The 27,596-nt window shown below is 44.6% G+C and overlaps 1 protein-coding gene across 3 annotated transcripts in view; it reads left to right on the forward strand.

Moving 5' to 3' along the window:
• Positions 1 to 27,596, forward strand: part of CABP2 (calcium binding protein 2) — a gene marked incomplete at its 5' end in the record, with an annotated part of 124,546 nt that overhangs the window by 88,985 nt on the left and 7,965 nt on the right. For 2 of the 3 annotated variants that reach the window (XM_082268352.1, XM_082268353.1), the window contains 2 exons: positions 1,084 to 1,218; positions 12,108 to 12,217. In XM_082268352.1, the coding sequence (XP_082124478.1) occupies positions 1,084 to 1,218; positions 12,108 to 12,217 (245 nt within the window). The remainder of the gene's footprint in view (positions 1 to 1,083; positions 1,219 to 12,107; positions 12,218 to 27,596) is intronic. The other variant, XM_082268354.1, reaches the window with a different exon arrangement.

Consider the following 27,596-nt stretch of genomic DNA (forward strand, 5'->3'; position numbering starts at 1 on the left):
TCTTGCCTACAGTCAAGCATGGTGGTGGGAGTGTCATGGTCTGGGGCTGCATGAGTGCTGCCGAAACTGGGAGGCTACAGGTCATTGAGGGAACCTTGAATGCCAACATGTACTGTGACATACTGAAGCAGAGCATGATCCCCTCCCTTTGGAGACTGGGCCACAGCGCAGTATTTCAACATAACAACCCCAAACACACCTCCAAGATGACCACTGCCTTGCTAAAGAAGCTGAGGGTAAAGGTGGTGGATTGGCCAAGCATGTCTACAGACCTAAACCCTATTGAGCATCTGTGGGGCATCGTCAAATGGAAGCTGGAGGAGTGCAAGGTCTCTAAAATCCACCAGCTCTGTAATGTCTTCATGAAGGAGTATAAACGGACTCCAGTGGCAACCTGTGAAGCTCCGGGGGAACTCAAGAGGGTTAAGGCAGTGCTGGAAAATAATGGTGGCCACACAAAATATTGACACTTTGGGTCCAATTTGGACATATTCACTTAGGGGTGTACACACTTTTGTTGCCAGCGGTTTAGACATTATTGGCTGTGTGTTGAGTTATTTTGAGGGGACAGAAAATGTACACTGTTATACAAGCTGTACACTCACTACTTTACATTGTAGCAAAGTGTCATTTCTTCAGTGGTGTCACATGAAAAGATATAATAAAATATTTGCAAAAATGTGAGGGGTGTACTCACTTTTGAGGGATGCTGTATATGTCAATGGTATGATAATAGATATCAGTATATAAGTATATGTAAAGGAATAAATAAACACATTTTAAACTCAACATCAGGCAAATTCTTTGTCAAGTGAGGGGAAATCTCCTTCACGTAGACATAGACAGCAGTAAAACATTGATAGAGCTTCTAAACTTTTCTCACTACTGTAAAATAGACAGGAAATGGGGAAATTTTGAAATGTGAAGAGGGTTTTCCAAAAATGAAACACTGTTGAAGTTCTAAACCAAAACCATTTGGGGCGTTAAAAAAGCATAGCAACTTTAAGAAATATTGACCTACCATACATTTATGTATATGTATTTGCATGGTTCTGTTGTGACCTGGTGTTATTCTCCCTGCAGAGCTGAGAGAAGCATTTAAAGAATTTGATCGCGATAAGGATGGATTCATTGGCTACAAGGAGCTGGGAGAGTGTATGAGGACCATGGGTTACATGCCTACTGAAATGGAACTTATTGAACTCTCACAAAAAATCAGTTAGTGTTCATGTGTGTGTGTGTGTGTGTGTGTGTGTGTGTGTGTGTAACTCTAACAAATAAGAGCATTCTACATTAATATTATTGGTATTATGTGAAAAAGACTATGTGATATATTTGTCAGTCCAATGCAACCAAATTGTATTTGCCAAAAACTGATTTTTCCTGAGCTACATTTTCGTTTTAAAAATGGTTTGACTTTCAGCTAAGGCTCGGTTCACACTGGGGCGGCACGACTCTGTACTACTTCGGGGGCGACTTGTGCATTCCCATGCACCACGACTTCAGAGCGACTTGCATGGACTTCACATAATGGAAGTCTATGCAAGTCGCTCCGAGGTTGCCCCGAAGTAGTACAGGACCCTTTTTCTAAGTCGGAGCGACCTTTGTCGCTCCTATTAGAACGGGTCCTGTAGCAGTCAATGGACCGCGAGGGAGTGCGACTTGTCAGGCTGACAAGTCGCCTGACAGGTCGCACCAGTGTGAATCGAGTCTAAGAGTCTGATCATGAGGCCCATTTTGACATATTATTGTTACTTTGTGTTTACTCTTTTCATTCATCTGCAGAACAAAAGGGTTGAGCTTTGATCTGCATAGATCAGTTAAAAGCAACCTTACGAAAAGTTATTTTTTTTTTTTATAAATTCCTATTAAAAGGCTTTAATGCTTAGCTAACCCTTATCAGCCCTAACTAACTCTCCCCTTCTCCAATTAGCTATGTTTTTCTGCTTTAAAACTTTTTAAACTTTTAATATTTTAACTTTTGTGCAAAACTGAAAATTCAATATCATTATAAACAAATTATAAAATAAAATGTAAGTATAAAAATGTGCTCTTTTACATCTTGACTAGGGTATTAAAGAGGATTTGTCTCCATTCTGCTCTGACCATCACTTTCATCCTTCCTTATAAATAACCATATGACCACAGGTTGGAGTTAAATGGCCATAGCAGCCTTTTATTTACAAACTGTATACATAACAGGTAAATAACACGTTAAACCCAGTTTTTACTGGAGTCTCAAGGTCCCGATAGGCATCAAAGAAGGAAGTACCTGCATCCGACTTAATTAGGCCTCCAGCCACCACAGCACCGACTCTGAGACAACCAGTCTCAGATACTGTCAAGTACCTGATCTGAGGCCGAGATGCAGAGAGGGCTCCCCTTGCAGCTGAGTGTGGCACACCCCTGGGGTTGAGACAGAGGGTGTAGCGCCCACAGAAGCACTGGTTGCCGGCAGGGTCCTGATGGTAGACAGGCGGTCTCTAGCAGAGTGCTGGGCAGGAATACACCGGACAGTCCAAGGAGGAACCAGGAACAACCAGGCAGTAGTTGTAAGACCGGCTGGGGGTCAAACACAGGAAGCTGCAACAGGTGCAAACCAAAGGTATAGCAGGAAAGCCAGAGGCAGACAAGTCCGTAGGAAAGCCAAGATCAGGTACTGGAGGGCAGGTAGACAGGAAGCAAGTCCGTGAGCCAAGCCGAGATCAGATAACGGGAGAGCCAAACTGGAGCAGGGATGGTCAGACGAAGCCGAGGGTCAAAGCCAGGAGAGAGAGCAGACAGGTCAGAAACAAGCCGGGTCAAACTGGAATCCAGGAAGTAGCAATGCTCAGAAAACAGGAAGAGCTAAAGACAATCCAGCAATCTGATGGGCTGAGCAGAGCCCTTTTATAGGCCAATGAATTCGCCTATGGCCTGAGTCCATTGCGGCCATGGGAAGTACTGGCAAAGTGGCCAGTTTGCAGCACAGCCATTTCACTGACAATGAGTCTATGGCCTGAGTCCATTGCGGCCATTGGAAGTACTGGCAGAGTTGCCAGTTGCAGCATGGCTGTTTCTCTGACAGATACCAACATACCAACTACTTGGATCCATATCTCAGACAGGTCCCTACCAAGTATAAGTTTGCACCATCTGGGAGCCGTACCTCAGACAGTCCCTACCAAGTATAAGTTTGCACAATACTAACCTACCAGGACCTTGTACCCAGCTTGCTGCCATGACAAAGAACCACCTCAAAAGAAGAAAGCCTCTTTAAAAACAAAAAACAAAACCAAAACAAGGGCGGTGGACCCGAAATTCAGAAAAACAAGAAAGGCGAGGGAGGGTGGGAAATGCAGCTTTCCTTCGACTGAAGACCTACTAAGGCCCCTAGCTTGACCTCTCCCTGTAGCTCCACCCATTCCTGGCCAAAACACCAATTAAAAGTCCCACCACTTATATTTTCTATCGTACTGGGCTGAAAACCCCTCCTTGTCCCAAACCCCTTTAACCCCTGTCATGCCGGCCCTCCGTCCATGTCTCTTCTCTCCTTTTCTCCGGGCCTCCCTTTATGGGTACTGATTGAGTTAAAAAAAAAAAACACTTTTTGCAAGACAATATTACTTAAAGAATGTCTTGTTTGTCCTGAAAAAACCTATATATGTATTAATTTGTTATCTTAAAGATGAAGGAAAGGCTTTCTACTAAATAAGCTTTACATTTTGGCTTACCTCTGCCCCTACCAATGCTGCACACTGTAATAATACACAGTGAAAAATACATTTTTTTAATCTAGTGGTCACATTGACAGCACGGCTCCAGGTCCTGGGGGGGGGGGGAGCTGTGACAGCTGGTGGGAGGTGACTACAACAAAACCCAGAGCATTGGTGTCACTGGGGTGACATTACTTCACCCGAAAATCCTCGCTGTTGTCAGCTCTCACAGCAGTTGCCCAAGACCTGGAGCTGTGTGGTCATGTGACCGCTAAGAAACATAAAAAATGTCATTACATTTGTTGCTTATTATCACAAACTGTGTGCAGCCTTAGTAAGGGCAGGGGGCAGACAACATTTAAAGCTTCCAAAGCTAAAAAACTCTTCTGCGCTCAAGTGGTATATAATGACCCTGAGGGAAGGATTAATGTTCAATGGTCTTTGTTGGCATCACTTATGGTCTTTCTGCCCCCTCAGGACCAAGGGTATCCAAAAAGCACTAAAAAACAACAACAAGAGAGGGGCGCACCGACCTTGTGCATTACCACTTAAAAGATTTATTAACTCTTTGGCTCTGAGGAGGAGGGTTTGCCCTCGAAACGTGTCAGCCATAGCAGATTCGTGCCAACACTAGCACGCTATCCAGCACCGTGGAGTGCCTTGGCTACCTTGGAGATCTTTTGTCTGATCATGTGTGCTATCTACAATTGTTTGTGAGTATAATGTATATTATTTTGGATTTTAGAAACCTTTTAGTGGTAATGCACAAGGTTGGTGCGACCCTCTCTTGTTGTTGTTTTTTAGAACATTTAAAGCTTACTCAGTCATGACTTAAAGAATAAGGAAAGTCCTTTCACTAAGTTATTGCCCAACTACCGGGTCTTTAGCAGAAATATAACATTTGTTCTGGCCGCTAGGAACATACAGCTGTGAGAGCTGAAGTGGGTAATTGGGGTTTTCTCTTTCAGTATAGCCTTTCTTTTTTAGGGCACTTTCATTCTGCTTCATTTACGCAGGCAGCCAGGGAGGTAAAAATAGGCAGCCATGCTAGTACAGACTAGGGTTGATTTACTAAAACTGGAGAGTAAAAAATCTGGTGCAGCTCTGCAAAGAAACCAATCAGCTTCCAGATTCCGATTGCTCCAGTTTTAGTAAATCTCCCCCACTGCCACATGCAGGTCAAGTTTGTTTGGTAAGCAGTTCCACCGCCAACCGCGACTTATTTAAGGGCACGGTGGCGTTTCAAAAATTAAAATTGGAAAAATAAAGCTGGCATTCAGGATGTGGCAGTTTTGCCTCCTGGATGCCATGGAGCCACCGCTCTGCCACTCTCTGAAAAGCGATTCACCGCAGATCTTTTTTTCAGAGGAGTGGTAGAGAGTGTTGGCCAGGTAAATGAGCCCTAACAAATTAGTGAAATTTTGTTTTTGTTTTTTTTTCAAATTGTATCACACACCCATTGGTCCATGAATTATTAAAGTCAATTTAAATTAATTAATAAATTAATTAATAAAGTAAATTTAACCACTTGCCGACTGCCGCCCGACTATATACGGTGGCGGTCAGCCCCTCCCAGGCAAAGTGACGTACCGGTACGTCACTAGCCTGGGAGCGAATAGGGGTCGAGCGCGCCGCCGGAGGCATGCTCCCGCCCCCGCTCGTGCCCGAAGAAGCCAGTGCGTGTGACCAGCGGACCCGATGTCCGCCGGTCACTCGCGATCGTCGGGTGGAGAGGGAGAAAGGCATTTGGCTAATGTAAACAAAGCCGCCTGTCATTCTTCCCTGTGTAAAAGCACAGATCACTCGGTCCTGCTATGTAGGACCATTGATCTGTGCTGTGACACACAAAGCCACATCCAATCACAGTTAGAATCACGCCCCTAGGGACACACTTAACCCCTCCCTCTTCAATAAAGTTAACCCCTTCCCTCCCAGTGTCATTTTTACAGTAACAGTGCATATGTATAGCACTGATTACTGTAGTAATGTCACTGGTACCCCCAAAAGTGTCAAAATATCAGGGTCCGATCTGTCCGCCACAATGTCGCAAAAAAAAATCGCAGATCGCCGCCATTACTTGTTAAAAAAAAAAACAATAAAAATGACAAAAATCTTTCCCTTAGTTAGTATAACTTTTGCGCAAACCAATCAAAATATGCTTTTTGCGATTTTTTTTTACCAAACATATGTAGCAGAAAACAAATTGGCCTAAAATGTTAAAAAATTTTGATTTTTAAATTTTTTGGGGGGGAATTTCATATAAAAAAATGTGAAAAATATTGTTATTTTTGCAAAATTGTCACTCTTTTTTTGTTTATAGCGCATGATCAAAATATCTCACAGGTGATCAAATACCACCAAAAGAAAGCTCATCATAGGTTGAACTGGATGGACTGATGTCTTTTTTCAACCTCACTAACTATGTAACTATGTAATTTGTGGGAAAAAAAGGACGTCAATTTCATTTGGGTACAGCGTCGCACGACCGCGCAATTATCCGTTAAAGTCACACAGTGCCGAATCGCAAAATAGGCCCTGGTCAGGAAGGGGGTAAAATCTTCCGGGGCTTAAGTGGTTAAGGGCAGGGTGGCGTTTCAAAAATTAAAATTGGACAAATAAAGCTGGCATTCAGGACGTGGCAGTTTTGCCTCCTGGATGCCATGGAGCCACCGCTCTGCCACTCTCTATAAAACGATCCACTGCAGATCTTTTTTTCAGAGGAGTGGTAGAGAGTGTCGGCCAGGTAAATGAGCCCTAAAAAATAAGTGCAATCTTGTTTTTGTTTTTTCAATTGTATCACACACCCATTGGTCCATGAATTATTAAAGTCAATTTAAATTAATTAATTAAGTCAATTTAAAGTAAATTTAAAATTTTAACTCAGGAGACACATTTGGGAGCACTGCCCTAGAACGATGCGGTGTTCATTTTTTCTTACATTATTTGACTTTATTGATGCAGAGATGAAGAGGGGAGGAGGAGGAGGAGGATGTAAAACTAATTTTTCAATCTAAATTGCATTTATCCTTTAAGCCACTGATCAGCTTAAGACTCTTCCCCGTACCTGACATCCCTTTGTTTATTTGCATTACAGATTTAAAGGAAAAGGAAATGTCATCTGGTAGTGTTATCCAAAGATGGACACCATAGGTCAGACTTTTAGATGAAATCAGGTTTATTGCTTCTAAGGAATGGGGTCATTCTAAAATAGTAATCTGTGGCAAAATATGAATGTTGCCATAGATTAATATTACTATATTGTATTTTAATAGATAAGGGTATTTTTAAGGAAAACCTAGAAAATGCTACTTGCCTGGCTTTCCAGCTGATCCAGTAGCTTCAATTCTGAGTTTCTGGCCTGTAACAAGTATGCAGTTGCGAAATCCGAGGTCTGAAATTCTGACTGAGGATTTAAGGTCAGTGACTCATAATGCAATAAAATCAGAAACAGCTAGGCAGCTAGGCAGCTGGCACTTTCTAAATAAGGTCAGCAATGGCAGAATGCATAGCTTCATGTTGCATTGACTTTATTCACCGCGCTGTCTGCGATGAATTTGCTGTGGGTGCTTTATTGTTACTTTTTTTGCTATGGCTTGTTTCCCTGCTTTTTCTTGTTACTGACTCAAACTGAGAAATTGACTGTGTTCATGTAGCACTTTCTAGGTTTCCCCGATGACTTACTAGTCCTGCAGGAAGTATCAAGCATGCCAAGCGGTTAGTGGTTTTAAGATATACATTTAAGAATGAATACATTAATGGAAATAATATTACCATTAACCACTTTAAGACCGGAGGATTTTCCTGCTTAACGTCCAGGCCACTTTTTTCAACTTGGCACTGCGCGTCTTTAACTGACAATTGCGCGGTCATGCAATGCTATACCCAAACAAAATTTAAGTTCTTTTTTGCCACAAACAGAGCTTTCTTTTGGTGGTATTTGATCACCTCTGCGATTTTTATTTTTTGCGATATTAATATAAAAATAGCAAAAATTTTGTGAAAAATTTACATTTTCTACTTTGACAGTTAAAAAATATACAATATATTCAATTTTTGTCATATATTTAGGCCAAAATGTATTTAGCTACATGTCTTTGACAAAAAAATTCTCAATCAGCGTATTTTTAAGCACTTTAAGACCGGAAGATTTTACCCCCTTCCTGACCAGGCCATATTTTGCGATTCGGCACTGCGTTATTTTAACGGACAATTGCGCGGTCGTGTGACGCTGTACCCAAAATACATTTACATCCTTTTTTTTCCCCATAAATAGAGCTTTCTTTTGGTGGTATTTGATCACCTGTGCGATTTTTAATTTTTGGAAAAAAAGAGCGACAATTTTGAAAAAAACAAACAATATTTTTCACATTCTGATATATAACATTCCCCCCAAAAAAATTTACAAATCAAAATTTTTTAACATTTTAGGCCAATTTGTTTTCTGCTACATATTTTTGGTAAAGAAAATCGCAATAAGCGTATTTTGATTGATTTGCGCAAAAGTTACTAACTATGGGAAAGATTTGTCATTTTTAGGGCTCTTTCACACGGTCCGCCTCCGTAGGCGGATCCGTGTTGCTCAGCGGGGATCGATCCGCGATCCCCGCTGAGCCGGCGGATGACAGCTCCATCTCTGCTTGCAGAGCGGAGAGGGAGGTGTCTCAGCCCCCGCTGCCCTCTATGGGGGATCGGATGAGAGCGGACCGCTTGTCCGCTCTCATCAGATCCGATCCGATCCGATTACTGAATGGATGGAAAAATAGGGTTTCCATCCGTCCAGATTTCACGCACAGGATCGGATGCGGATGGCAGCGGGTGTCAGCGGAGGTGTCTCCGCTGACATCCGCTGCCCCATAGAGCTGCATGGAGGATCCGATCAGATCCGCCTAAAAAACTGACAGGCGGATCTGATCGGATCGCCCGTGTGAAAGAGCCCTTAGTGTTTAAACCTTCTCAATGCTATCCAGACAAAGCTTAAATATTTTTATTTTTTTTTATTTTTTTTTACTAGTAATGGCGGCGATCTGCGATTTTTTGCAGGACTGTGACATTGCGGCAGACAGATTGGACTCCTAACTGACATTTTTTACACTTTTGGGGGGACTAGTGACATTACTACAGAAATCAGTGCTAAAAATATGCACTGTCACTGTACTAATGACACTGGCAGGGAAGGGGTTAACACTGTTGGTGATCAAGGGGTTAAATGTATGCCTCCTGCTTACTGACGTGTGTGGGGGGAGGGGGTTCTGTGACAGAGACGAAGATCGCAGGTTCAGCTATGCTGAATCCTGTGATCTGTCCCTGTCTGTCACAGAGAAGATCCGCCTGCTTTGTTTACACAAGCGTGCGGATTTTCTCACACTTTCTCTGACGATCGGGGAAGAGAGATGGTGATCGCCGTCTCTCCTCCTCCGGCCCGTCTCCCACTGTGTCTAAACACAGCAGGAGTGAGCCTCTGGCGGCGTGCACGTGCCACCGAGACAGGGAGGAATCCAGCGACGTAGGTCTACGTCAATGGACACAGGGCTGCCACTGTGCTGCAGTAGCAGCAATGTGAGCAGTCCGGAAGTGGTTAAACATTAATGTTTGGAAATTCGTGTTTCTATGTATCATTTGGAAATAGATATGTACATGGAAACAGACATCTTTGCACATCACATATGCAAGTTAAAGCTTTCTGCTAAATAGTGCAAGCCCCGTAATGGTAGGTGATGAAACTAGAAACTCAGAGATCGTCTACTGGTGTATCTAAAACCTAAAAGATGATTCAACCTGACATATCAGTTATTATTATTATTATTATACAGGATTTATATAGCGCCAACAGTTTGCGCAGCGCTTTACAATGTGAGGGAAGACAATACAGTTACAATACAGTTCAAAACAGGAGGAACTAGAGGGCCCTGCTCGTTAGAGCTTACAATCTAGAAGGGAGGGTCAAGTGAAACAAAAGGCAATAACCGTGGGGGATGGGTTGATGGAGAAAAAGGAGGTACATTTGTTAGGGGTTGGTAGGATAGGCTTCTCTGAAAAGGAGGGTTTTCAGAGATCTCCTAAAAGCTAATAGAGTGGGAGATAATCGGACAGATAAGGGTAAGGAGTTCCATAGGATTGGAGTGGCTCTGCAAAAGTCCTGGAGGCGAGCATGGGAGGAGGTGACGAGGGGGCTAGAGAGCAGGAGGTTTTGAGAGGAATGAGGAGAGCGATTAGGTTGGTATTTTGAGACGAGGCTGGTGATGTAGCTAGGGGCTAAGCTGTGGATTGCTTTGTAAGATGTTGTAAGTATTTTGGTTTTAATTTGTTGGGTGAGCGGAAGCCAGTGGAGGGCTTGACAGAGAGGAGCAGCGGACACTGAGCGATTGGTGAGGTGGATGAGTCTGGCGGCAGCATTCATGATGGATTGAAGGGGGGATAGCCTGTGTAGAGGTATGCCAACGAGAAGGGAATTGCAGTAGTCGAGGCGCGAGATGACCAGGGAGTGAACTAGGAGTTTTGTTGTGTCTTCGGTTAGAAAGGGGCGTATTTTGGAGATGTTGCGGAGGCTAAGGCGGCAAGATTTGGACAGTGATTGGATGTGGGGTTTGAAGGAAAGTTCAGAGTCCAGGACAACACCTAAGACCTTGGCATGAGGGGATGGGCTGATAGTAATGCCATCGATATTGAAGGAGTAATCAGGGGAAGGAAAAATTATAAGCTCGGTTTTGGATGGATTGAGTTTGAGGAAGTGGTGAGACATCCAGACAGATATATCTGATAGTAAATTAGTGATACGTGAGGCGACTGAGGGAGAGAGTTGAGGGGTGGATAGATAGATTTGGGCATCGTCAGCGTAGAGATGGTATTGGAAGCTGTGGGAGGCTATCAACTGACCCAGAGAGGAGGTGTAGATTGAAAATAGGAGGGGTCCAAGAACAGAGCCTTGGGGGACCCCAACAGAGAAAGGAAGAGGACAGGAGGAAGTAGAATTGTACATAACGCTAAAGGTGCGGTTGGATAAGTAGGAAGATAACCAGTAAAGAGTACAGTTACGGAGACCAAAGGCATGGAGTTTTTTGAGGAGGAGGGGATGGTAAACCGTATCAAAGGCAGCAGAAAGGTCCAGAAGTAGGAGTACAGAATAGTGTCCATTGGTTTTGGCCGTTAGTAGATCGTTTGTCAGTTTTAGGTTGTCAGTGTTAGTTTGGTTGAAAGAAACCTTTAAAGGGAATTTCCCTATAATACATGTAATTTCCCCAAGTTTTAACGCATTAAACACACTGCAAGTGCAGAAAAATAACTGGCAATGTATGTAAAACAAAGCGAGCTACCAAGAGCGTGCCATAATCCGGAAAAGCAGACAAGAAAAATTGTCAGTTGAAACGCCAACTGAATACATGGTGGACTTTATGGGCACATCATAAGATAGATTAGGACACAACTAATTTAAAAGAGCAACATTTCATTAAATGTACAGTTAAAATTGATTCACAGGAGGTGATGAACCTCAACCAAACAAAAGGGGGTTCAATTCATCCTACATTTAGACCTTTAAGCAGACATATTCTCAAAGCCAAAAATTTTTTAAAACGTATTGTTGTGATTATTCAGTCATGTCTACTTTTATACATATGTAGGATGAATTGAACCCCCTTTGTTTGGTTGAGGTTCATCACCTCCTGTGAATCAATTTTAACTGTACATTTAATAAAACGTTTCTCTTTTAAATTAGTTGTGTCCTAATCTATCTTATGATGTGCCCATAAAGTTCACCATGTATTCAGTTGGCGTTTCAACAGACAATATTTTCTTGGCAATATATGTAGAAATATAATATGTTCCAACTTTCCTACATGATAACACAGCTCTAAATTCTTAAGCACACGGTGTCAGCCCTGCCTATTTCATTTCCTATGAATTACAAAGAACATAGACCTCCCCTTATCTCCTCCTCCTCATCTCCATAACCCCTCCTTGTACAAAAGCAGAGAGCACAGGGAATTTTCAGCTCACAAGATTTTTGGCAAAACCAACTGGTTTATTTGTATTATCAAACAGATATAACAAAGCCCTTTGGGGTTGATTTACTAAATACAAACAGACTGTTTACTTTGCAAGAGAAGTTGTACTTCGTAAGTGAATTTTCCTAAAAGCATAGTGAATCAAGTGAAGTTCTGCTCTATTCTATTTCCTTTGCATGTGATCAGGTATACTTTGCAAAGTAAAACTTCACCCCGTTTACTAAGCTCAGGGATAATTTCCTTTGCGAAGTGAACATCCTACTTGCCTTTGGTAAATTAGCCCCTTTGCATGTTATGTACAGATGTATGTATTTAGCAGACCAAAGAGGAGGAAAATTAATTTCTTAGGGTTTACGTATGCTTTTACCTTGTCAATGCTGCTGCTTTTCACTAATTGTTCTTCTGCTCTCAGCAGGGGGTAAAGTTGACTTTGAAGACTTTGTAGAGCTAATGGGACCTAAACTTCTAGCAGAGACAGCGGACATGATTGGGGTAAAGGAGCTAAGAGATGCTTTTCGAGAGGTATGCTCATTACATATACATGCTGCGTGTTCTGCTTACTATCACATGGCAATGACTGCGTCTTCTTCCTTCAACCTCTGTGCATGACAATCATAGAAACTGAACCAATTTTCGCTAAGTAGCTACTTGGTAAGGATTCCAACTACACTGTGATACATAAGGCAGCCATTAAACAAAGAACCTCTAAATATATGGGTATATATACACATATACATACATACACACACACACACACACACACACACACACACACACACATATATATATATATATATATATATATATATATATATATATGTGTGTGTATGTATATGTGTATATGACTGTAAAAGTTTAGATGCAAAAAGTCTGTAAAAGGTGAAAGAACTTTTTAAGAAATGTATATACAGTGTATATTAAAATAATGACTAATGACTAAGAAACTTCATACACATCTAAATAGCATAATTGTGATTTGAAGCAAATGTTTATACTGATAAAGCCAGGCGATCGCTCTCATACATGAATCTATAGGGAGTTGTACAGTATTCAGTAATATATTATTATTGATCTCAAAATGCAGGTTCAAATTATCAGTTTTTATTAAATATCTTAGAGCATGAATACTTACTAAACAAGCAGGATTTGTCATCTACCTTTTAAGACATTTTTTTAGTTTTGATACTTTCTTAAAAATTATTATAATTATTCGTTAATTAATGCTTTTGAACCAAATGGAACAACTGAAAGGTTGGGCACTTGACATAAAAGGTTATTAGAAGGCACTGAGAGATGTGTATGTGTACCTTTTTTTAATTTTCCCAAGCAACACAGGGCTAGGACTCCCCCTAATGTTAATTTCATCCTTGGATGTGTACACAATAATATAGTTACATAGTTACATATAGTTACATAGTAGGTGAGGTTGAATAAAGACAATAGTCCATCCAGTTCAACCTGTGTAGGTGTGTGTGGCTGTAATCAACTAACATAGCCCTTAATGTCCTGATCCTTGAGATGTAAATCTAAGAGTCTTTTGAAAGCCACCATACTACCCGCAGAAACCACCTCTTGTGGTAGAGAATTCCACAATCTTGTAGCCCTAACAGTAAAGAATCCTCCTCGTTGCCTGAGGTTAAAACGCTTCTCCTCTAATCGCATTGTATGTCCTCGAGTCCTCATGCAATTCCTTCGAATGAACAGCTTTTTTCTAAGCTGAGATCCCCATTAAGATATTTATAAATTGCTATCATGTCCCCTATAAAAGTGCAGCGCCTAAAGGTTGATAAAGATGTGCTACATAGGTGAACAAATAGAACACATTACTAAAGCATCACAGTAAATAAATAATGAGCATATAGCACAATCCTCATGAAGGAGTCCTTTGGATGGAGACACAAAGAAAAAGTGCCACTAATGTGGCAAAACACAGCCTCTCAATAATATAATGTGACCAGAAGAAGTGAATAAAGGAAGCCGCTCCCAAAACAGGATAATGATCCACCACTGTGCTCGATATAAATATACTCTTACCAGAATAAATTGACCCTTAAATTAATGAGCGGTCAAAACAGGCGTGTAGTATCACTCTCGTGGCAGGGCAGCATATAGGGAGCTATCCCTCAATACATCCACATTCCCAGTGCGTTCAAGAGCCATAGATAATAACCTCCTTTTGGCATTTCCTTGGTCACCAAACAGCCAGTGTATACCATACACCAAAAATTGTGCAAAAAGGTAAATCAGTGCAATTAAATATAAAGTGGTGTAGTGTTAAGACCCAATAATTTGGGACACAAAAAGAAAATACAGCAGCTATATAAAACCTCCTTCACTAACGGGAGAAATGAACTATAAACAAATATGTATACAGCGCTATATAAAATCAAATAAAGTGACAATGTGCATCATATAAATCAATAAACTCACTTAAAGTGCAATATATATTCCTCTTAAGTGCAATATATAATGTCCATAAAGTGCATTCAAAGTAAAGTGCATAAGAGTCCACTAAATATAAATATAACCGTGGATTAAAATTCAATAAGGTGCTTGATAGATGTTTCATATAAAAGTGCAAGTGACACCACCACCTTTTAGCCACCAGATGGCCTCTCACCTCACTGAAGCATTAAACCAGCATTGAATCCTCAATAAGACCAGTAAAGGGAATACCACTTCCTGAATCGATCTCACTGAAGCATTAAACCAGCATTGAATCCTCAATAAGACCAGTATAGGGAATGCCACTTCCTGAATCGATCTCTCACCATCCCATGGACATGATATGTGAATAAAGATAATGAGGCATCTAAGTGTACACTGCTATTATCCTTTAATTGATTCACATTCAAAGTAGAATTGCACTCACATGAATTGGCACAATGGGCTTGTGCGGACCGTACATGCCAAAAACAGTAGCTGTCGGGAGCCGTGCTGGTGGGTCGCTGCTCGTCCGTCCAGGTCTCCTCCCCCTATACGCGTGGTGTCTTACGCTTTCGCGACACGACTTCCTCAGTAGGGGTCTATACCATACACCAGCCAAATCACCAGGCAATCCGGCATAAATTTAGTTCACAAATCAAATTTGGGCCATAGTCTATCAATTCAGAAGATAACAGCATCTGCTGTATTCCTTATTTCCCCTGTCTTTTGGGATACTTCCTGGAGCTTTGTTTTTCTGTTTTTCCTTCCACGTCTTGTTCTTTTTGTCTTCCTTTTTGGTGCTGTTTGCTGCCCTTTGAGTTTTTTGAAGATTTAACAGGGGAATCCTGTCTTGAGAAGACCGATCCAACTGAACTGTGAGATGTGTTCAGTGATCGTGATTCACCTGTGTCTGAACATTCTGATTGAGTATCTGACATCCTTGGATGTGTGCATGAGAGGCGTTTTAGTAGTTGAGAGCCCAGCATCTACTATGAACCATATTCAACCAAGAGGTTTTATTCCTAATTACTCACTAAGAGCAGGAACCCATAGCAGCCAATCAAAATTAAAAGAGAAGTGCAGGGTATAGAAAAAAGCAAACATTCATACACACCTAGGTGGAGCATCGGATCAATGCTGCATCTGTTCCACACTGCCTCTACACCTGCCTCTAGAATTAAACAATCAAAAACCACTGATTGCTCAGTTCTCAGATCTGCTCTGAGCACACAGCAGTGACTGTTGGTCACCGGCCCTGTGCTCTCTGCCCCTCCAGTGCTCACTGGAGCGCTGGGGTGTGGAGGAGGTTGGAGTGGCTGGTTCAGGTTCTCAACGGTGCACTCAGAGGCTAAGCAAAGGTGCGATCCAGGCATCTGGGAGGATCTTGACAGTAACGATCTCTCAAGAGTCTGGACCAGCTAAATACAGGTCAGAGGAGTGCAGAACAAAGTGCCCTCCTGTGATCCCCAGGTGAAGTAGGGCCAAAAAAAATTTGGCCCTCCTTATTCTCTAAATGTGAAAAAACTTTCCATGCTATCCCTGTGTGAAAACCACCTATTACTCAACTCTATAAACTATAAGAAGCAGCTAGCACCACTATGCATCCAACCACCATTATAAAATGCTATAAATACATATAGTCACAAAAGAGTGCAACACTCTTCTTCAATAAAGGGAATTCAAATTAAAGTGCCTTGACCTTTGAGAAAGCCCATTGCCCCTTACGCGTGAAGTGGGCGGTGACGTAATCACTCTGGGACTAGGTGGAGCTGTGTATGCCAAGGATTGTATTGTGAAATGCCCCTTTTTTACTTCTGAAATGTGAGTGGATTTTTATATAGAAATAAATACTTTTTATTAGCGACTTGCACTATGGTTCTTTCCTCTTGCCTACATATTTGGAGTGTACAGCCAGTGGGAGCGGTGTCACTTATAACACTGCAAAGCGCATTTAGACCTCCTTTAATTAGTGAGGTCTATTCAAGCAGATGAGAAGACACACATAGGTGGTGTGAAGGACACAGTGGTGATCAGAGGCAATTACTGAAGAGTTTTTGGTGTATGGGGGCTACACTTTCCGTTCACGGACTTTGAATCATTTATTTATGGACTGTGAATATATTTAAAAGAAAAGACACATGCACATGTATTATATATAGATGATCTTTACACTGTTTTCAGATATTTATTAATGCACTATAGTTTAAAAGCACTTTATTGAAGGAGAGCGCTGCACTTTTTGGTGACTCCTTATTCTTTATCTCTGCTAGCTTCTGCAAATTACTGCACTCAATAATTTTCAGTTAAAAGCTGAACTAAACTCTCCTATGTTTTACGGCCAAGGAAGCTGTAATCTTAGCCTCTGTTTGATCTGCAGTTATCACTATGCTGCACATGTGATCAGTTATGACACTAACCATTTGATTTGACACCAACCATTAACATAAATAAGTCACCCGGACCAAAAGGCTTAAACCCGTGGGTCCTTAAAGAACTTAGCCAGGTGATAGCCAGACCATTGTTCCTAATTTTTATGGATAGTCTACTGACGGGAATGGTACCAGTTGATTGGTAAAAAGCCAACGAGGTGCCAATATTTAAAAGTATAACAATAATAGTCTGTAAGATATTGGAGGGGATGATAAGGGACTATATCAGTGGCGGAACTACCAGGAGTGCAGCGGTCGCACTTGCGACCGGGCCCTGGTGTCCCGCCACTGTGGGGGGGGCCCCGCTGACTTCTCTGGTTAGGTTATACTAGACGAAACAGGGACACTTGCTGCATGGCGCAGCGGACCGCCCACACAGTCTCCGTCGGTCCGTGCAGCTCTAGGCTGATGATGAATGGACATTCTGTCTGAGAGCCGATCTGCTGACCCAGTACAGTGATGGGGGAGGAGCTGCAATTCTGATTGGTTGTGATGGGATGTCACAGGAGACACGTGGAGCAGAGAGGGAGCCGAGAGAGACAGCAATGCAGGGGGAACCGAGTGCACAGTGACAGGAAGTAAGTGTCACTGAATGCATTCCCCACCACCGCTGCCGAATTAATCCATCCCTAGCCCTGACACCCACCCCCCCAGCCCTGACACTCACCCCCCCCTCCTTAGCCCTGACACCCATCTCATCCATCCCCCCCAGCCCTGACACTCACCCCCCCCCCCCTTCCTAGCCCTGACACCCATCTCATCCATCCCCCCCAGCCCTGAAACTCACCCCCCCTCTCTAGCCCTGACACCCATCTCATCCATCCCCCCCAGCCCTGACACTCATCCCCCCCCTCCCTAGCCCTGACACCCATCTCATCCATCCCCCCCAGCCCTGACACTCACCCCCCCTCCCTAGGCCTGACACCCATCTCATCCATCCCCCAGCCCTGACACTCATCCCCCCCTCCCTCCCTAATGTGGCAAAACACAGCCTCTCAATAATATAATGTGACCAGAAGAAGTGAATAAAGGAAGCCGCTCCCAAAACAGGATAATGATCCACCACTGTGCTCGATATAAATATACTCTTACCAGAATAAATGGACCCTTAAATTAATGAGCGGTCAAAACAGGCGTGTAGTATCACTCTCGTGGCAGGGCAGCATATAGGGAGCTATCCCTCAATACATCCACATTCCCAGTGCGTTCAAGAGCCATAGATAATAACCCCTTCTGGCATTTCCTTGGTCACCAAACCGCCAGTGTATACCATACACCAAAAATTGTGCAAAAAGGTAAATCAGTGCAATTAAATATAAAGTGGTGTAGTGTTAAGACCCAATAATTTGGGACACAAAAAGAAAATACAGCAGCTATATAAAACCTCCTTCACTAACGGGAGAAATGAACTATAAACAAATATGTATACAGCGCTATATAAAATAAAGTGACAATGTGCATCATATAAATCAATAAACTCACTTAAAGTGCAATATATATTCCTCTTAAGTGCAATATATAATGTCCATAAAGTGCATTCAAAGTAAAGTGCATAAGAGTCCACTAAATATAAATATAACCGTGGATTAAAATTCAATAAGGTGCTTGATAGATGTTTCATATAAAAGTGCAAGTGACACCACCACCTTTTAGCCACCAGATGGCCTCTCACCTCACTGAAGCATTAAACCAGCATTGAATCCTCAATAAGACCAGTAAAGGGAATACCACTTCCTGAATCGATCTCACTGAAGCATTAAACCAGCATTGAATCCTCAATAAGACCAGTATAGGGAATGCCACTTCCTGAATCGATCTCTCACCATCCCATGGACATGATATGTGAATAAAGATAATGAGGCATCTAAGTGTACGCTGCTATTATCCTTTAATTGATTCACATTCAAAGTAGAATTGCACTCACATGAATCGGCACAATGGGCTTGTGCGGACCGTACATGCCAAAAACAGTAGCTGTCGGGAGCCGTGCTGGTGGGTCGCTGCTCGTCCGTCCAGGTCTCCTCCCCCTATACGCGTGGTGTCTTACGCTTTCGCGACACGACTTCCTCAGTAGGGGTCTATACCACACACCAGCCAAATCACCAGGCAATCCGGCATAAATTTAGTTCACAAATCAAATTTGGGCCATAGTCTATCAATTCAGAAGATAACAGCATCTGCTGTATTCCTTATTTCCCCTGTCTTTTGGGATACTTCCTGGAGCTTTGTTTTTCTGTTTTTCCTTCCACGTCTTGTTCTTTTTGTCTTCCTTTTTGGTGCTGTTTGCTGCCCTTTGAGTTTTTTGAAGATTTAACAGGGGAATCCTGTCTTGAGAAGACCGATCCAACTGAACTGTGAGATGTGTTCAGTGATCGTGATTCACCTGTGTCTGAACATTCTGATTGAGTATCTGACATCCTTGGATGTGTGCATGAGAGGCGTTTTAGTAGTTGAGAGCCCAGCATCTACTATGAACCATATTCAACCAAGAGGTTTTATTCCTAATTACTCACTAAGAGCAGGAACCCATAGCAGCCAATCAAAATTAAAAGAGAAGTGCAGGGTATAGAAAAAAGCAAACATTCATACACACCTAGGTGGAGCATCGGATCAATGCTGCATCTGTTCCACACTGCCTCTACACCTGCCTCTAGAATTAAACAATCAAAAACCACTGATTGCTCAGTTCTCAGATCTGCTTTGAGCACACAGCAGTGACTGTTGGTCACCGGCCCTGTGCTCTCTGCCCCTCCAGTGCTCACTGGAGCGCTGGGGTGTGGAGGAGGTTGGAGTGGCTGGTTCAGGTTCTCAACGGTGCCCTCAGAGGCTAAGCAAAGGTGCGATCCAGGCATCTGGGAGGATCTTGACAGTAACGATCTCTCAAGAGTCTGGACCAGCTAAATACAGGTCAGAGGAGTGCAGAACAAAGTGCCCTCCTGTGATCCCCAGGTGAAGTAGGGCCAAAAAAAATTTGGCCCTCCTTATTCTCTAAATGTGAAAAAACTTTCCATGCTATCCCTGTGTGAAAACCACCTATTACTCAACTCTATAAACTATAAGAAGCAGCTAGCACCACTATGCATCCAACCACCATTATAAAATGCTATAAATACATATAGTCACAAAAGAGTGCAACACTCTTCTTCAATAAAGGGAATTCAAATTAAAGTGCCTTGACCTTTGAGAAAGCCCATTGCCCCTTACGCGTGAAGTGGGCGGTGACGTAATCACTCTGGGACTAGGTGGAGCTGTGTATGCCAAGGATTGTATTGTGAAATGCCCCTTTTTTACTTCTGAAATGTGAGTGGATTTTTATATAGAAATAAATACTTTTTATTAGCGACTTGCACTATGGTTCTTTCCTCTTGCCTACATATTTGGAGTGTACAGCCAGTGGGAGCGGTGTCACTTATAACACTGCAAAGCGCATTTAGACCTCCTTTAACTGCTTGCCGACCGCCGCAAGTAGATTTACTGCGGCGGTCAGCCCCTGCCAGGCAGAGTGACGTTAATTAACGTCACTAGCCTGGGAGGGTCTGGGGAGCGAGCGCGCGCCCGCGGAGGCGCGCTCCCGCTCCCGCGCGGTCACGCACCCCCCCGCGCGTGTGACCAGCGGACCCGATGTCCGCCGGCCACTCGGCGATCGTCGGGGGAAGAGGGAGAATGTCAGGCAGCTTGTGTAAACAAGCTGCCTGTCATCTCCTCGCTGTAAAGACACTGATTACATGGATCTAGTATGTAGACCCGTTGATCAGTGTCCTTACAGTTAGAGCCACAGCCAATCACAGTAGGAATCACGCCCCTAGGGACACACACAGCCCCTCCCTCCCAAATAAAGTTAACCCCTTCACTGCCAGTGTATTTTTACAGTAACAGTGCATATGTATAGCACTGATTACTGTAGAAATGTCACTGGTAACCCCAAAAGTGTCAAAAATGTCAGTCAAGGGTCCGATCTGTCCGCCGCAATGTCGCAGTACCGCAAAAAAAATCGCAGATCGCCTCCATTACGCGTTAAAAAAAAAAAACAACAAAAATGACAAAAATCTTTCCCTTTGTTAGTAAACGCGATAACTTTTGCGCAAACCAATCAAAATACGCTTTTTGCGATTTTTTTTACCAAACATAGGTAGCATAAAACAAATTGGCCAAAAATGTTAAAAAATTTTGATTTTTACATTTTTTTTGGGGGGAATTTCATATAAAAAAATGTGAAAAATATTGCTATTTTTGCAAAATTGTCGCTCTTTTTTTGTTTATAGCGCGTGATCAAAAAATCGCACAGGTGATCAAATACCACCAAAAGAAAGCTCTGTTTGTGGGAAAAAAAGGACGTCAAATTCGTTTAGGTACAGCGTCGCACGACCGCGCAATTGTCCGTTAAAGTCACGCAGTGCCGAATCGCAAAATACCCCCTGGTCTTTTAGCAGGAAAATCCTCCGGGGCTTAAGTGGTTAATTAGTGAGGTCTATTCAAGCAGATGAGAAGACACACATAGGTGGTGTGAAGGACACAGTGGTGATCAGAGGCAATTACTGAAGAGTTTTTGGTGTATGGGGGCTACACTTTTTTTTCACGGACTTTGAATCATTTATTTATGGACTGTGAATATATTTAAAAGAAAAGACACATGCACATGTATTATATATAGATGATCTTTACACTGTTTTCAGATATTTATTAATGCACTATAGTTTAAAAGCACTTTATTGAAGGAGAGCGCTGCACTTTTCTGTGACTCCTTATTCTTTATCTCTGCTAGCTTCTGCAAATTACTGCACTCAATAATTTTCAGTTAAAAGCTGAACTAAACTCTCCTATGTTTTACGGCCAAGGAAGCTGTAATCTTAGCCTCTGTTTGATCTGCAGTTATCACTATGCTGCACATGTGATCAGTTATGACACCAACCATTTGATTTGACACCAACCATTAACATAAATAAGTCACCCGGACCAAAAGGCTTAAACCCGTGGGTCCTTAAAGAACTTAGCCAGGTGATAGTCAGACCATTGTTCCTAATTTTTATGGATAGTCTACTGACGGGAATGATACCAGTTGATTGGTAAAAAGCCAACGAGGTGCCAATATTTAAAAGTATAACAATAATAGTCTGTAAGATATTGGAGGGGATGATAAGGGACTATATCAGTGGCGGAACTACCAGGAGTGCAGCGGTCGCACTTGCGACCGGGCCCTGGTGTCCCGCCACTGTGGGGGGGGCCCCGCTGACTTCTCTGGTTAGGTTATACTAGACGAAACAGGGACACTTGCTGCACAGCGCAGCGGACCGCCCACACAGTCTCCGTCGGTCCGTGCAGCTCTAGGCTGATGATGAATGGACATTCTGTCTGAGAGCCGATCTGCTGACCCAGTACAGTGATGGGGGAGGAGCTGCAATTCTGATTGGTTGTGATGGGATGTCACAGGAGACACGTGGAGCAGAGAGGGAGCCGAGAGAGACAGCAATGCAGGGGGAACCGAGTGCACAGTGACAGGAAGTAAGTGTCACTGAATGCATTCCCCACCACCGCTGCCGAATTAATCCATCCCTAGCCCTGACACCCACCCCCCCCAGCCCTGACACTCACCCCCCCCTCCTTAGCCCTGACACCCATCTCATCCATCCCCCCCAGCCCTGACACTCACCCCCCCCCCTTCCTAGCCCTGACACCCATCTCATCCATCCCCCCCAGCCCTGAAACTCACCCCCCCTCTCTAGCCCTGACACCCATCTCATCCATCCCCCCCAGCCCTGACACTCATCCCCCCCCTCCCTAGCCCTGACACCCATCTCATCCATCCCCCCCAGCCCTGACACTCACCCCCCCTCCCTAGGCCTGACACCCATCTCATCCATCCCCCAGCCCTGACACTCATCCCCCCCTCCCTAGCCCTGACACCCATCCCATCCATCCCCCCCCCCAGCCCTGACACTTATCCCCCCCTCCCTAGCCCTGACACCCATCCCATCAATCCCCCCCAGCCCTGACACTCATCCCCCCCTCCCTAGCCCTGACACCCATCCCATCAATCCCCCCCAGCCCTGACACTCATCCCCCCCTCCCTAGCCCTGACACCCATCCCATCCATCCCCCCCAGCCCTGACACTCATCCCCCCCTAGCCCTGACAACCATCCCATCCATCCCCCCCAGCCCTGACACTCATCCCCCCCCTCCCTAGCCCTGACACCCATCTCATCCATCCCCCCCAGCCCTGACACTAATCCCCCCCCTCCCTAGCCCTGACACCCATCTCATCCCTCCCCCCAGCCCTGACACTCATCCCCCCCCTCCCTAGCCCTGACACTCATCCCATCCATCCCCCCCAGCCCTGACACTCATCCCCCCCTCCCTAGCCCTGACACCCATCCCATCCCTCCCCCCAGCCCTGACACTCACCCCCCCCCTCCCTAGCCCTGACACCCATCCCATCCATCCCCTCCAGCCCTGACACTCACCCCCCCTCCCTAGCCCTGACACCCATCCCATCCATCCCCCCCAGCCCTGACACTCATCCCCCCCTCCCTAGCCCTGACACCCATCCCATCCACCCCCCCCCCCCCCAGCCCTGACACTCACCCCCCTCCCTAGCCCTGACACCCATCTCATCCATCCCCCCCAGCCCTGACACTCACCCCCCCTCCCTAGTCCTGACACCCATCTCATCCATCCCCCCCAGCCCTGACACTCATCCCCCCCCCTCCCTAGCCCTGACACCCATCCCATCCAGCCCTGACACTCATCCCCCCCTCCCTAGCCCTGACACCCATCCCATCCATCCCCCCAGCCCTGACACTCATCCCCCCCTCCCTAGCCCTGACACCCATCCCATCCATCCCCCCCAGCCCTGACACTCATCCCCCCCCTCCCTAGCCCTGACACCCATCTCATCCATCCCCCCCAGCCCTGACACTCATCCCCCCCTCCCTAGCCCTGACAACCATCCCATCCATCCCCCCCAGCCCTGACACTCATCCCCCCCCCTTCCTAGCCCTGACACCCATCTCATCCATCCCCCCAGCCCTGACACTCATCCCCCCCCTCCCTAGCCCTGACACCCATCTCATCCATCCCCCCCAGCCCTGACACTCATCCCCCCCCTCCCTAGCCCTGACACTCATCCCATCCATCCCCCCCAGCCCTGACACTCACCCCCCCTCCCTAGCCCTGACACCCATCCCATCCATCCCCCCAGCCCTGACACTCATCCCCCCCCTCCCTAGCCCTGACACCCATCCCATCCATCCCCTCCAGCCCTGACACTCACCCCCCCTCCCTAGCCCTGACACCCATCCCATCCATCCCCTCCAGCCCTGACTCTCACCCCCCCCCCCTCCCTAGCCCTGACACCCATCCCATCCATCCCCCCAGCCCTGACACTCACCCCCCCTCCCTACCCCTGACACCCATCCCATCCATCCCCCCAGCCCTGACACTCACCCCCCCTCCCTAGCCCTGACACCCATCCCATCCATCCCCCCCAGCCCTGACACTCTCCCCCCTAGCCCTGACACCCATCGCATCCATCCCCCCCAGCCCTGACACTCACCCCCCTTCCCTAGCCCTGACACTCATCCCATCCATCCCTTGCCCCGACACTCATCCCCCCCCCAGCACTGCCACAATTGCATGCTCCAGGATTCCCATACAGCCACCTGCACACCTGACTAGGAGGGGCGACATATAAAGGAACCATTTTTCTTAATTTTCCTCCTGCAGCCTTTTAGCTGCTGCAGGAGGAAAATAAAGGGGGTCTATTCCTCTATATGCCACCCCTCCTATCCACCGCCTGCTGCCCCAAGCTCTTGTGCCCGCAAAAAAAACAAAACAAAAAGGTAAAAAAATAAAATTGTGAAAAAATAAATAAACTGGTAAAAAATAAAATAAAAAAAATAATGACACCAGTGGCTGAACTACCAGGGTCCCAAAATTGCACTTGTGACCGGGCCCTAGCATTTTGCCAATGGCTGGGGGTCAGGGGGGCCCTTTATGGTGTCTTTCACCCGGGCCCGGAAGGTTCTAGTTACGCCTCTGGACTATATACAGGAATTTAGTAATGAAAACTGTACCATTAGTAGAAATCAGCATGGATTCATGAAAAATCGCTCTTGCCAGACCAATTTATTAACCTTCTATGAAGAAGTGAGCTGCCATCTAGATAAAGGTAAGCCTGTGGATGTGGTGTATCTGGATTTTGCAAAGGCATTTGATACAGTTCACCACAAACGTTTACTGTACAAACTAAGGTACCTAGGTATGAACCATAGAGTGAGTACATGGATTAAAAGCTGGCTTCAGGGGCGAGTCCAAAGGGTGGTAATAAATGGGAAGTACTCGGAATGGTCTGGCGTGGAAAGTGGGGTCCCCAAAGGATCTGTCCCGGGACCAATCCTATTTAATTTATTCATAAACGACCTAGAGGATGGGATAAACAGCTCAATCTCCATATTTGCGGAAGATACTAAATTAAGCAGGGCAATAACTTCTACACAGGATGTTGAAACCTTAGACGAAAACCTGAACAAAATAATGGGGTGGGCATCTACATGGCAAATGAGATTTAATGACAAAAAAGTGATACACAGCGCAAAATAGGTGTACTAAAAAAAGTGTAAAAAAATGTTTTTTTATATAAAGTGCAAACTGTGCAAAGGTGCAAGACTTGTATCCACTTTGCTATGCAACAACACCCTTAGATCTCTCTAAAGTGCCACAACAGTGCAAACAAATATATAGTATGGTGCAAATTAAATTCAAAATTCAATAATTGCATGTACATAAAACATTCCTGGAATAAATCAATATGAAGGTATAAATAAAATAAAAAATATATAATACAGTGGGTACGGAAAGTATTCAGACCCCCTTAAATGTTTCACTCTTTGTTATATTGCAGCCATTTGCTAAAATCATTTAGGTTCATTCTTCTTCCTCATGAATGTACACATAGCACCCCATACTGACAGAAAAACACAGAATTGTTGACATTGTTGCAGATTTATCCCTGGACAGGATATCCCTGTACTTGGCCGCATTCATCTTTCCCTCGATTGCAACCAGTCGTCCTGTCCCTGCAGCTGAAAAACACCCCCACAGCATGATGCTGCCACCATCATGCTTCACTGTTGGGACTGTATTGGACAGGTGATGAGCAGTGCCTGGTTTTCTCCACACATACCGCTTAGAATTAAGGCCAAAAAGTTATATTTTGGTCTCATCAGACCAGAGAATCTTATTTCTCACCATCTTGGAGTCCTTCAGGTGTTTTTTAGCAAACTCCATGCGGGCTTTCATGTGTCTTACACTGAGGAGAGGCTTCCGTCGGGCCACTCTGCCATAAAGCCCCGACTGGTGGAGGGCTGCAGTGATGGTTGACTTTCTACAACCTTCTCCCATCTCCTGACTGCATCTCTGGAGCTCAGCCACAGTGATCTTTGGGTTCTTCTTTACCTCTCTCACCAAGGCTCTTCTCCCCCGATAGCTCAGTTTGGCCGGACGGCCAGCTCTAGGAAGGGTTCTGGTCGTCCCAAACGTCTTCCATTTGAGGATTATGGAGGCCACTGTGCTCTTAGGAACCTTAAGTGCAGCAGAAATCTTTTTGTAACCTTGGCCAGATCTGTGCCTTGCCACAATTCTGTCTCTGAGCTCTTCAGGCAGTTCCTTTGACCTCATGATTCTCATTTGCTCTGACATGCATTGTGATCTGGAAGGTCTTATATAGACAGGTGTGTGGCTTTCCTAATAAAGTCCAATCAGTATAATCAAACACAGCTGGACTCAAATGAAGGTGTAGAACCATCTCAAGGATGATCAGAAGAAATGGAAAGCACCTGAGTTAAATATATGAGTGTCACAGCAAAGGGTCTGAATACTTAGGACCATGTGATATTTCAGTTTTTCTTTTTTAATAAATCTGCAACAATGTCAACAATTCTGTGTTTTTCTGTCAGTATGGGATGCTATGTGTACATTCATGAGGAAGAAGAATGAACTTAAATGATTTTAGCAAATGGCTGCAATATAACAAAGAGTGAAAAATTTAAGGGGGTCTGAATACTTTCCGTACCCACTGTATATATAAAGAGTCCCAGAAAAGTCCAATTTAAGCAAGTGGCAAGTGAAAGTGCAATGTGCTTAGGTGCTCCTTATTATGCAAATCAGTGCATTCCATGCCAAAATAAAGTGTGATGTCGTGAGGGTCCACTCCTTATGGATACTTCCACTTACCAGACTGCCAGGACCCCCTAGCAATTACTGTATGTGGGACAAACACGCTCATTCCGGTGTGGAAATGGAATCCTTTCTTTTTCCTTGGGACTGGCTAGTTTCCAATATTCAGTCTCCCCCAGATGGACCAATAGTGTAGGACTGTAAGGAAGGAAGACTCACATAGTGTAATTCTTTTTAAAATGTATACTATTTATTAAAACAAAGAATAACATTCACATTTCTTCCATAGTAAAAAAGCCTTAGAGTAGACACAATCTCATGTGGCTGTAAGGACTTCCTGGTTGTCGGTGCTCGCTTGGGCAGTGCTGGTTCCGGTGTTCTGTCAGAATACCATAACCAGAATTCCATACCTCTGTCATTTCCGGTTGTGGATTAGCTGTGGCTTCGTCATGAATCAGCTGTATCCGCGTCACAAGTCCTACTGCGCATGCGCAGAATAGGTAGGGAATTTAGATATATATCGTAACGGATCATGCAAAAGTCCTAGTGCGCATGCGCACCAACGGGTCGGGCAGTGGCATCTCTTATAACAGACATCCATCCGATCTCCATGCCCCACACTGCACCGACCCGACACAGCACCGACCCGACAATCCGATCTCAATGCCCCACACTGCACCGACCAATGGCACGTAGCTATCAAATGGACAGTGGGCGTGCGCGTGGGGGTATGGAATAGGATTGTCCCATTGTCGGGTCGGTGCAGTGTCAGGCCGGTGCAGTGTGGGGCATGGAGATTGTATGCATGTTTGTTATAAGAGATGCCGCGGGCCGTCCCTTTGGTGCGCATGCGCACTAGGACTTCTGCCTGACT

This window comes from Pelophylax lessonae, assembly GCF_965119305.1.
Source record: "Pelophylax lessonae genome assembly, chromosome: 9".
Taxonomy (NCBI): domain Eukaryota; kingdom Metazoa; phylum Chordata; class Amphibia; order Anura; family Ranidae; genus Pelophylax; species Pelophylax lessonae.